This window comes from Brachyistius frenatus, unplaced genomic scaffold (genome assembly GCF_029030835.1).
Source record: "Brachyistius frenatus isolate BFR_SWC_R1_liver_20210118 unplaced genomic scaffold, ASM2903083v1 Contig_75, whole genome shotgun sequence".
Lineage (NCBI taxonomy): Eukaryota > Metazoa > Chordata > Actinopteri > Embiotocidae > Brachyistius > Brachyistius frenatus.
The window spans coordinates 282783-295449 of record NW_027210674.1 but is presented as its reverse complement, the minus strand read 5'-3'; the positions used below and the strand labels follow the sequence as shown (position 1 = coordinate 295449).

Here is a 12667-nt window from a genome sequence, read left to right as displayed (position 1 = left end):
GAACTACTATGCCTACTCTACTGTTTGAAGCACCGTCATAAAAACGGACAAAACACTGCTGGAGGACTGAGCTCCACTCTGATAGGAAACACTGCTTATAAACCGAGTAATTAAAAGACTTCAAGCACAGTTCTTTGATTGGCTGTTAAAGTCTTTATCTGTGTCACTGTAGCAATAATTAAAAAGCCTCTCTGGGCGAGCACTCTTTGATTTCTGTCAAACCTAATATTATCTCCTCTCAGTCGCACTCTCAGCTACAAATGGACTTTTTTACAAAGCTGATTTTCCAGTCTGAAAAGTAAAAAGTCTGCGAGCTGCCAGTTTCCACCATAACAGGAGCAGTAAATAAACTGAATGAGCCCCGGTGCCACATGAAGATAGTGTAATTATGATTCTTTTTTTTTGTCCCTGCCTTAGAAGCATTAAGACTATTTTTGGAGTGCATCAGCTGCCACATGAATCTTTTATTTGCGAAGATATTTAAATGTCAGCTGAAGCAGAGGGAACAGGTGAGGTTGTCGGGAAAGGTTTTGGTGTCGAGGAGATCAGCAGTGAGTGAAAAGAGAAAGGTCAAGAAGGGAACGGCTTCCTGCGAGCTGATGAGTCCAGAAGAGTCCCTCGAGAGGTGTGTGAACTTGAAAGTTGTTTGGTTGAAAGTCTTTCTGCTGTAAGAGCTCTCCTTTCCCTTCTCATGCCCTCCGGAGAGCCACCTGACATCTAAATGTTTCTTCTTTTGTTTGTTCTGCTCAGTTCCTACATGGTGATCTGAGAGAGACTCTAGTTTCATGGATTTATGTGCTGGCCGATGGTAATATGTGTAAAATTGCCGGTATTCAGACAGAGAAGGTGAAGGAATTAAGGGAATTAAGGAAATTAAGGAAATTAAGGGTGTTTTCAATGCACAATCTGATGTCTTCACACAGTAGGAAGCAACATGTGGAAATGATTTCCTTTGAAGCGTAGCCAGACCTAAATATTCACACAGTGAATTTGGGGAGGTGTTGTATTATTCAGCCATATATAAAGCTGGACTACTGTCATATATGTCGTGTTTAGTGACATTACAGTGAGCTGAACATACATTATGAGCTACTTTTATCTTTTTTAACCCTTTGTAATTTCACTATAATTTTAGATTTTGTGTTTAATCTGTGATTTTATTAATCTTGAATTAGTTTTATTTAATCTTCTCAAAAAGTAACATGTCTGATCTTTTGGTAGCTACTCAACAGTCGTCAGCTTTCTATTCAAACTTTTAACAAATTTCTTAAAAAAAACCAAAAAAAAAGGCACCAGAAACTGTGATTATACAACAAGTAGTTCCCAGAAAGAAATCTGATTGGTCAACTGAACATTTGGAACGTGCTCAAATCAGCATAACATCACACCCCATAATGTAGTTTCTACTTGTTATATTTTTCCTTTTTTGAGTTTCTGATGTTTCCACTCTTAAATTTGTATTCACAATCTGAAATTATTCCTTGCATGAAAACCAGTTGACCAGCTGTGGAGGCAGAGTTGTCATGTCATGTCATGTAAATCTAAATGTGAGCTATAAAAGTGGAAACATTTTTCTACTCAACAATAACAGCAGGGCAGGAAAACATTACAGAATTAAAAGACAGTTGAAAACACTGAGAAGGAAACTGTGTTTTATGTGTGAGATCAAATGTGCCGGTTAGAAATGATACGTAAAAGAATCAAACAGAAGAGCAAAGAGAAACAGAGATAAAACAAATGTGGATCAGCTGGTGAGAAAAATCATCCGACTACAAACAAAGAAACAATGAAGCATAAAACAAACAATGTGATGTGGAAAAAAACAACAAACACGCAGTTTACTTCTGTAACTTCTGTCTGATATCTTCAGCTAATGAGCAGGCATGAAGGAACACATGTAGGAACATGGAGCATTAAAACAGCTTCTGTGTGTGTGTGTGTGTGTGTGTGTGTGTGTGTGTGTGTGTGTGTGTGTGTGTGTGTGTGTGTGTGTGTGTGTGTGTGTGTGTGTGTGTGTGTGTGTGTGTGTGTGTGTGTGTGTGTGTGAAAGAGAGGAAATGGACTTTATATATAGAGCAAGTCATTAAATGTACTCGCACATTTGCAGACATATTTTCACTGCTGCAGGTGGTTTGTAAAGAAACAGCAGATCAACTGTAAAATGACCAAACAAATGTTTTCTGCTGTTGAGACTGTAGCTGCTCATTTATTCTTTCTAACATCCACATTGTGTTTACATGGGAAAAGTCAGGTTCAACTACAAGACATTTTATTTAGCATTTGTTGAAGGGCGGCCTGCAGTTTTAATTAAGTTATACTACACTAGAAGGTGTTTTAACGTCATTATTGGAACGACAGTGATGCATCACCCTCGAGTGTAATACTGTGATTATACAACAAGTTTCCAACTTAATAAAACAAGTCATCTAAATGTGTTCATATTGTGGAGCAACTCACTCAAAATATACAACTTTTTGTTCGTTCGATCTCCGTTTCCATGGCAACACATGGGGTACGACTAACAAATGGAAAACAACCCGTCACGTGAGTAGACTCTTATGTAACGTATGCAGTGTTTACTACTCCAGGAAGTAGTCCGACCCTTAGCAACCACATAGTGGTGTTACGGTACGGGTGCTCGGAGCGGCCAAAAAGGACCAAAAGAGACCCGACTTCACCAAATGGGTCATTTAATAGAACTAGAACAAGTAGAAACTACATTAAACTACAGCAGTTTTATTGAATAAAATATAGTAAAAGGGCCGGAGGGAGGAACGGGAACAGTAGAGGATAATTGGGATTAAGGAGCACTAATCCAGCCAGCTAGTTCATTAGCTGTTAGTTTGTCTTGCAGCAAACTAAACCTGCAAGTATCGTCACTATATCAACAAGTATAACATACATTTAGCTTTACCACTTTGACAGATGATTGTTTTATGACACGAAGGTTGTTGTGTTGGATTGTCGTTGTATTTTAACAGCTTGACATCAGTAATTAGTCATGATACGTTCCAGGTCTTTATATCTAAGTCTCAGACGGTGCTCATATAATTGATCACATGTAGCACTTGTACAGTCTGGATCAGTCAGATATATGAGCTCCGGTGCAGGTGGACGCGTAATCATCATCGCAGCAGGAAATTAAATTATGTGACAAAATGAAAGGCTTGACTTGTTTGGCTTCGCTCCTCATGTAAATGTAGTTCCTTCCAGTAAACTATATTTATCTAAATATGGTGCCTCATAAATAAAGTCAGGTTGTAATTCTCCCTCACTTTCTACCTCACTCTCCATCATTTTTTTTAGACCACTAATGATTTTATTCAAACATCCTAAACATGAAATAAGACACTTGCAAGCAGGCTGATTTTCACTTCACGTCTTCTTAAGGCGCTTTTTTAAACAGTTCATTCCGATTTCCAAAAACAAACTTTATTCTAAGAGTGTAAAATCCTCAACGTAAACAGCCCGATATCACGTCAGTGTGCAGGACATCCGTCTGTCCACTAGAGGACACCGTATCAGTGTCACGTTTTGTCTTGCCTTGATGTGAATGTATGGCCAGAGTAGAAGAAGGTGGTCATGTGACACAGGTCACGTGATGAAGGACAAAAAGTGGAGATGAGGTGTTGGTGGACGGAGCAAAGAACTTTCACCTGAACAACAGGTGTTCAACGCGGATTTATTTTAAGTAATGAAGTAAATTACTGACACACCGTAACTAATTTAACTATTTAGTAATGTAACATTACTTACTGTATGTAGAGTTTCTGATTTGAGCTCAAACCATGATCTTTTACTGAACCTAACCACCTGTTTTTGGTGTCTAAATTTAGAGCACCTTATATTTCACGTCCAGGTAAACAAACCGTGACACTGACACGGCGTCCTCTGGTGGACTAACAGGTGGATTACACGCTTCTTCATTATACCTGGTTGAAGGAAAAGAGCCCAAATACAAGGTAGAAATAATACTCATTTATAATTTGTCAGATGTTTATCTGTTAATAGTTAAAACCTTCGACAACTAAGACATTGGACTGTAACATTATATCCTGCAACAGCTAGCATAATAAGTATGTAACACATTCAATGTGTAGAAAAACTGTTTTTAAAAGACTCTAATGTCTCAAGCCATTTTTATTTTACCGATACCATGTGGATTTACATTCATAGTTGTGAAGCCAGTTTATTTTAACATCTTTGTTTATATAGATTTTTTGCTACCTGGACTTCTTTCTTAGTCACATTTCTGAATTTGTTTCGGCCTTTCTTGGAGCATCACCAACTGACAGTCAGTGATGTAACTCCGCCCACTTCCTTGTGCATGTGCATTCTCATGAGCGTGCAGCAGAAACAAACAAAACCGAACCTATTCACCAAAACGTTGCATTATAGATTAAGAATACATAAAAAGTCATCGAAAAGTTCATCCGGTTGTGAATATGTCGTTTGTTCTCCAGAGATCATCGTTTGGGTTTAACTAACGTGTATTTTCTGAAACTGATGTTTTCCTGGGAGAACATCTCCATCGATTCAGGACTCAGCAGGAATCAGAAGTGTAAGTCGGTCGATTCGGCCCCTTGTGGTCGACATCATCCATTGTCCATGTTAGTGGACGTCAAGGTGAAGCTAAGTATAGCAGCAGGCTGGACTATTTTTGGACTCCTGGCCTTCAGTGTCCACCCGCACTTTTACCTTTGATCACTGCCTAACACATCCAGCCTCAGTAATGTGTGCTGGAACATGTAACTGCAGTGATTAGAAAACATGTGAAAAATTGGGACCAGCTGCAAAATGATTCAACTACTGGAAACACCGATAGGTTTTATTATTAAAAGCTGTTAGTTCTGTACTGAAGGGGAGAGCTGTGATTTATAAGGTAAACAAATTATGTGTGAAAATGAAACACACATTTTAATGGTGAAACACTAATACTTTATTTATTTTAGGGTGATCTGTTCATATGCTGAGGTTACTTCCTGTCAGTGCAAAACAGCAGTGTAGATTTGAAACAACACTACTCTGTCAAAATTCAAGAAGGACACAAGTAAGAGTCCTAACATGGAAGAGCACTATTTACTAGTGTACTGTTTCTGGGGGCGTGTCTGTTTGATTGACAGGCCTGTGGTGCAGTCAGGTTACAGCTATCGGTGGGCGGGACGTAGTATCGTCAGGTTTCCGATCAGATCCACCGCTGGCTCCTCCCCCGGCTCGTCCAAATATGGTCACTTCCTGCTCCAAACCGCTCCGAACTAGCAAAGATGGTGACGGACAGAATCTGAACTGGAGGATTCATAACGTTCACAAACCAATGATGACATCACTGATGGTTGATGACGTCACTGATGGTTGATGACATCACTGATGGTTGTTTGGAACACAGCACGTCTTTATTGTTGTAACTATAAACTCTACCAAACTCTGATCTTTACTTAAACGTAACCAAGCTGGTTTTGTGCTGAAGGTGAGAAGCTCCATTATCGTTCCCTTTTTCAGTTCAAGGTCAAGTCCTACAAACCTTGCAGCTAAACTCAATATTTCCTAATATCCTTCAGGGCTTCTCTGTTTATTTCCTGCTTCTATCCAACCTGACAAATATAACAAATCCAAATTCATTTTTAGCTCTAAATGTGAAAAACCAACAGTTGACGTGATGTTTAGACACCGTTTGATGCTCCGTGTCCTTCCACCATCTCTTCCTGTTAAGTCCACCTGCAGAAGACCGACTACAACACTTAAGCTGCTGCTGCAGGTGTTTGTTGTCTCCGTGAACACGAAGCTGCTCTTCCTCCGGTGACAGTCTGAACTCAACTTGCTCCTTTTGTGCGCCGGTTATTTATGCTTCTTTTCTCCACAATCAGCCGCCTTCCTTTAAGTCAATAAATACACTTTGATCCTCTCCTTCCTCGAGGTGGTCTTCAGGTGGAGGCTGTAACAGGACTATTGATCGACAGTTAGCCTCACTAAAGAGGACAGTAGAGTATACAATCTACCTTCACCATTGAGCGTCAGTCAGAGTCGATGTGGCAGCAGACGACTCGCTCTCATCTCTGACACCAGACTGAACAGTTCGCTTCGTCTGCAGCAAACTGTCAAAACATTTGTTTCAAAATATTTTTCTTAAAGACGCAGTTATGAAGTTTTCATGGTTTCCAGTCAATTTGTGCGTTTTAATTCTTCGGTTCACGTGTGCCTCAAATTTTATTCTCCCTCAGAATTTCCAAATTCCAAATAATAATTTAGCAGTTTCCAGGTTGTTATTTAAAACCTGAACACATTTCTCTCTGGATGAAAACAGAGGACGTCCACCGAACCCCCCGGCACCAGTCCTGCAGCCGGAACATCTCCAACATACAGACAAGACAAATCAACCAGAGTCTCAGCCTGCAAACAGAACGTACAGTGGACAGACCTCCGCTGGAGGGACGGAGGGAGGACAGACAAAGGAAGGACGGCTGGAAGGAACTCAAGAAAAAGAAAGAAGAAAAAAAACTAAAGGAAAGAAACAAACAAACAAACAAAGAAACAAAGAAACAAAGAAACAATCAAAGAAAGAAACAAATAAACAATCAAAGAAAGAACCAAAGAAAGAAAGTAAAAGAAAGAAAAAGAAACTAAAGAAAGAATAAAAGAAACAAGGTAGAAAGACGGAAAAAAAACAAACCTGGTGTAAAACAGAAGATTAAAAACCAGAAGAACAAAGAAAGGAAATAAATAAATAAAAATTGACAGTTCTGTTTCTCCATCTTTGTGAGGACATTGATCCTCCTAAAGATGAATCTATAGGAAGTGCCTGGTGATGTACAGCTAGCGGGGGAGGGAGAGGGGGGGGGTATGGATCTGGTATCGATGGATGTTGGTCAGATGGAGAGCGGTGCCCTTTAAATGTCGCCGTGGGAGGTCGTCTTCCGTCTCAGCAGCAGTTCGGACTGTCGGACGTGTTTGAACCGAGCTGAATATGTTTCTGTACATTTTTAAAACACATCCTGGATTCAGAAACTGTCAGAAGATTTTTACTGAAGGACCATCTTCAGACATTTACTGTCTTTTCTGATTCTTAGTTTTTTTTTACAGATAAGTGTCGTAGCTCTGCAGCCCTCTGAAAAAAAACAAGAGTTGTATTTTAATAAGAAATCTGACCTGCAGTTCGCCCGACACCTGGACAGGAAACTTTTTAATGTTACACCTTTGTATGCATTGTTTACCGGATGTGCTGGTAAACAAGCCTGCAGCATTTAAGAAATGAAATTTACTGAAGTAAGAAGAAATGTGAAACAGTCCTGCAGTTTAAATTTATTTTTATTTCAGCCAATATTGAACAGGAATCACTTGAATGCAAAATATTCACACAGAGCTCAAAACAGTCCAACTGCAGCCTGACGTGTGTTATGTGACATTTACACAACTCAGAACTGTTGATAATGATGAGAGAAAGATGGTCTAATAACAGACTGGTGCAGAGAACCAGGCAGAAAACTGCATTTCATCCTAAAAGCAGATTAACAACATTTGAATGTACTTTAAAACATTGCTCGTAGCCTTCAGCTCTCACTTGTCATTTGCTCTTTCCAACTTTTCTGTCTTCTTTTTCCTCCTCTTTTCTTTGAAAACTGTCTTTAATCCCGACGGACTGGATTCAGGAAGCTTCTAAAAATGGACGAACTGGTCATTTGATTTCTGGTCGGATTATTTAAGAGCTCCACTGACGTCTCTGGAACTAAAGAGGCCAACAGGTTGACAGGGAGAGAAAAGTAGAAAACAAGATTAAGGTCAGAGCTCAATTTTGTTTAAATATCTACATACTTTCTTGAGCTTTAGGTCGAATAACACAATTTGTAGGTCGGTATTGTGTGTTATTCAAACCCTTTTTGACCTTATAAAACTGAATATATAGATTTTATTTCAATGCAGTAACATGATTTGATGCAGAATGCAAATAAGGACTTTTCAAAGCCAAAATATACTTAAATTATGCAGATTATACAAAGATCATTGGCTGTTTGAAGAATATATTTAAAGTGACATTTACTATAAAAACTCCACGTCTGTAATATCTGTGCTCTTTCTTCAGCAGCAGGCTGAACGCTGCATTAAAGGGGGATGAAAATGGATAAAAAGTGATGAAAAAGGAGATGAGAGGGAAGGATAAAATGATCGGCCAGAGAAAAGAGGACGGTGAGAGGGGACGGATGAATTAAACCGAACGGGACAAAAAAGACGAGATGGAAAATGATGAAAGTAACGTGAAAGTAGCCGTGTGGGAAGAGAAGGAAAACAAAATGTAAAAATCAGATCAACCAGAAGAGGGAGAGAGAAATGAAACCGGAGTCACTGGTCGGGGTTACGAAGGAGAAGGACAAACATGTAAGGCAGAGCGAAGACGTCCTTCGTCCTTCGTGTCCGCCGTCGTCTTTGTTTTTCTGCTGGGAGCCTGTTTTAATCACTTTGCTGACGTTGGTGGCTCAGTGGTCACCAAACCTGCCAAACAGACATCCCATAATAATAACCGTCACTACAGGTTACAGCGCAGTTGCCATGGAGTCTCCAGGGGTGACGGGCAGAGAATAGAGCAGGGTGTCCTTAATTAGAGGCTATTGTGCACGATTACACACACACACACACACACACACACACACACACACACACACACACACACACACACACACACACACACACACACACACACACACACACACACACACACACACACACACACACACATCATGTGGCTGGAAACCAAATGTCAGCCATCTTCAGTCGGTCACATGACTGTCTAGATTGTTGGTTGTTTATTGCATCATCATGTCATATTTCCAGTGTTGATAAATGTTTAACAGACTGTATTTAAGTAATATTACACTCGAGGGTGTTTGAATGTGATGGTTCCTAAAATCAGTGAATAGTTTTTGTATCCTTCACTGGAAAGATGAGTGTCAGTAGATGTTGATGTTCATCACTGACGAGCTCACAGATTTATTGTTGCTTCAGTCTTCACAGTTGAAGTCACAGCTCAGTGGATCCTTCATCTGTCGGGGTGACAGGAACCATCACCCCCCTCCTCCTCCTCCTCCTCCTCCTCCTCCTCCTCGTCTCTCAGCTTCAGTCTCTCTTGTTTCAACACGTTTAAGTTGTCACATCTTTCAGAGTTAATGAGATCTTAATCTGTATCTCTGATCTCTTCTGTTCTCCTCAAACCACTTATTTGTTTCATCTTCTCTTCTCTGTCCTACTTTACTATCTCAGTTCCTCCATCAGTCTCCTCCTCTCCTCTCCTCTCCTCTCCTCTCCTCTCCTCTCCTCTCCTCTCCTCTCCTCTCCTCTCCTCTCCTCTCCTCTCCTCTCCTCTCCTCTCCTCTCCTCTCTTCCCCTCCCCTCCCCTCTCCTCCCCTCCCCTCTCTTCCCCTCCCCTCCCCTCCCCTCCCCTCTCCTCTCCTCTCCCTCTCCTCTCCTCTCCTCTCCTCTCCTCTCCTCTCCTCTCCTCTCCTCTCCTCTCCTCTCCTCTCCTCTCCTCTCCTCTCCTCTCCTCTCCTCCCCTCCCCTCTCCTCTCCTCCCCTCCTCTCTCCTCTCCTCCCCTCCCCTCCCTCCCCTCTCCTCTCCTCTCTTCCCCTCCCCTCCCCTCCCCTCCCCTCTCCTCTCCTCTCCTCTCCTCTCCTCTCCTCTCCTCTCCTCCCCTCTCCTCTCCTCTCCTCTCCTCTCCTCTCCTCTCCTCTCCTCTCCTCTCCTCTCCTCTCCTCTCCTCTCCTCTCCTCTCCTCTCCTCTCCTCTCCTCTCCTCTCCTCTCCCTCCTCTCCTCTCCTCTCCTCTCCTCTCTCCTCTCCTCTCCTCTCCTCTCCTCTCCTCTCCTCTCCTCTCCTCTCCTCTCCCCTCTCCTCTCCTCTCCTCTCCTCTCCTCTCCTCTCCTCTCCTCTCCTCTCCTCCCCTCTCCTCTCCCCTCCTCTCCCTGCAGTATATCTCTGAGTTTGCTTGCTCAGCATCTCTTCTACATATTCTAATGAGTCTGCAGTAGTTTGTGGATGTTTGTGTGTCCTTGAGGTAAAATCACCTCTCTGGGGGTCGTGAGGAAATTTCTTGGACTCCGGGCATAAATACTGCAGATTGTTCTGGTCGACTGTTGACAGATGAGACGGTGAGACGATGTGACAGCGGCGGGACAAAAGGACATGTCGATGCATCGCCCTCTCCGGCTGTTTGGAGACGTGTTGGCAATATTTCTCCTCCGTTCACCTCATGTTCAACTCCTCTATTGACCACATTAATGCACTGAGGGAGTAAGAGCTGATTTTTAAAAGCTGTTAACACACACTGTGTCTGTCCTGCGTGTCTCTGCAGACGGGAAGGTGTACGCGTTGGGGGGGATGGGAGCCGACACCACGCCGCAGGCCCTGGTCAGGGTGTACGACCCGGAGAAGAACCAGTGGCAGCCGCTGACCTCCATGCCGACGCCGCGCTACGGAGCCACGCCCTTCCTCAGAGGAAACAAAATCTACATGATGGGTAGGAACGCCCAACGTTTTACATCACAGCTCGTTCCACAGCTCTCCGACTGACTGGAAAAGATGTTCGTCACTTTGACCCAAAATGAAGGGAACATATTGTCCATGTTTAACAAGTGTCTGTTTAACATCGGGTCATTGGGAGGAAGTCGGCGTGCACTGACCTCCTGCTCACACTTGTAGAGTTTTATTTGATTCTGTTTCTCATGTAATCCCTCTATGACCTGTGTTGTAACGTGGTTTTTAACCTTCCTGCTAACGAGGTAGTTCCAGACATTTGTCCTTTTCACTGTATAAGTCTGGTTTTAGTTCCTGTTGGGAGGTCAAATCTATCAGTGTTTCTTCAGGCGTTATGTCCAAATGTTTCTGTCGATGGCTCTAAGTTAATATTTCTGACCAGATGAGAGACGCTCAGCGGACTTCTTCCTGTTTTTTAACCACATGCCCAGTAAAATATGAACCTTCTGCATCCGTTAGTAACACAGTCATAGAAAAACAGATAAAGAACCTAACAAACAGTTACTGTCTTATATTTTGACATTCAAATTCGATTAGATATTATTACAGGTTCCATGTAGTCAGGTTTTAGAGGGAGTAAACTAGTTATAAATAATGTCACATTTAGAATTTATCTGGTATAATGATTGTTTTTACATCAGATTAGTTATTAAAAACAAATATTGGTGCTTACATTGAAATTACAGAATGAAACCTGATTTTAGTCACTGCAGTGTGAAAAAATGTCGTCTTACTAAAACATCTGAAACAGAGAAACCTTCGTCTGTGCTGTGGATTTTTATTCTGAACTTTGATGAAGTGTTCTCACAAAGAAGCCCTTCTGCTGCTCGAGAGTGATGCTGAGTTACTATGACAACAGGGACCAGGAGTTGTTGTCACACACTTCTGTGGCTAAATAGCATATTTAACAGCATTTGTAATCCTCCTTCCTGTTGCTGATGTTGAAATCACCTGTTTTTAAGGTGAAATACAGAATTTTTCATCCTTTTTAGGGACCAAAGAGGAGAATTCAGAGTTTCTCTTCCTTCTTCAACTGTCTCTTCTGTCTCACACGTTCACTCGCAGCCTGACAGAGTTCACTGCAGGGATTCGGTCTCTTCCTGAAGGACGCCAGCAGGATTCGGTGTTGCAGAATCATGTTTGAACTCCGTTTCACACTCAGCGCTTCTATCAAGTAGAGAAAAAGGACAACAGCAGCAAGTTTGGCTGCTCTCCATAAAAGTTGTGATTGTAGTGTCGTCCTGGTCTGATTCTGTTTCCACACCCTCCCACAGAGCCGTGAGTCTGGGGACGTGTCAGTGTTTTCAGCGGAAGCCTTTCAGCTCTGTCTTTATCTGCGGGCCGTTTCAGAGCTGTGAGATGGACGGATGCAATGACACCAACGCGTCTCTGCGGTCCGAAGCGTCTCACACTCTTTTGTACAATATTGATCAGACTGAGTTGGAGTTGAAAGACGTTTTTTTGTCTGAAAGGAAAAAGGACATTTTTGTGCTCATAGCTGATGTTCAGTTATTTCCCGTCAGTGATCAGAGGTGACATTTGTTCTGGCTGTTATTGCCAGTAGACGGTTCGAATTTCATACCACAGCTGAGGCAGACAGGTTGTGATTGTTTCATCCAGGACCACCTGAGACCAGCAGGTTTTCATATCAGTGTTTTGTCCTCACACTCCCCACCACAGGCACAAAATGACTCGTTGTTCCTGAGAGCTCAACATGATGCAACACGGGAGCACACGTGAAGCGAGTAGACGGAGACCTGACGACACATCGAGCTGCTGCAAATACCGAAAACAGAATCAGGTCACAGTGGTGGAGTGTTACTGAGTATATTTACTCCAGTACTGCATTTAAATGCAGCTTTACAGTACTTTGTACTTAAAGAAATATTGCAATTTGTACTCCACAACATTTAGTGTTCTTTGCAGATAAAGATTCAAAAAATTTGATTTGTGTGTAAAAAAATTATTCATTCATCCAGTTGAAAACATCAACAGTTATAAATTCTACCAATGACAACTTTTGGATGTGAAAGCATGTAAAAATAATCAAATGATATGGATTGGATACTGTTGATATATTATTGTCTTGTTTCTTAATTTAGGAAATTAAGTAATTAATTTAGGAAAAATGCATTTATTTATGGAGCGTTAG

General features: G+C 41.8%; 1 protein-coding gene across 3 annotated transcripts in view; it reads left to right on the top strand.

Annotated features, from left to right (window-relative positions):
* The window catches only part of klhdc8b (kelch domain containing 8B), a 171459-nt gene that overhangs the window by 111312 nt on the left and 47480 nt on the right, over positions 1 to 12667 (top strand). For all 3 annotated transcript variants that reach the window (XM_069708371.1, XM_069708372.1, XM_069708370.1), the window contains one exon: positions 10334 to 10498. In XM_069708371.1, coding sequence (XP_069564472.1) covers positions 10334 to 10498 — 165 coding nt within the window. The remainder of the gene's footprint in view (positions 1 to 10333; positions 10499 to 12667) is intronic.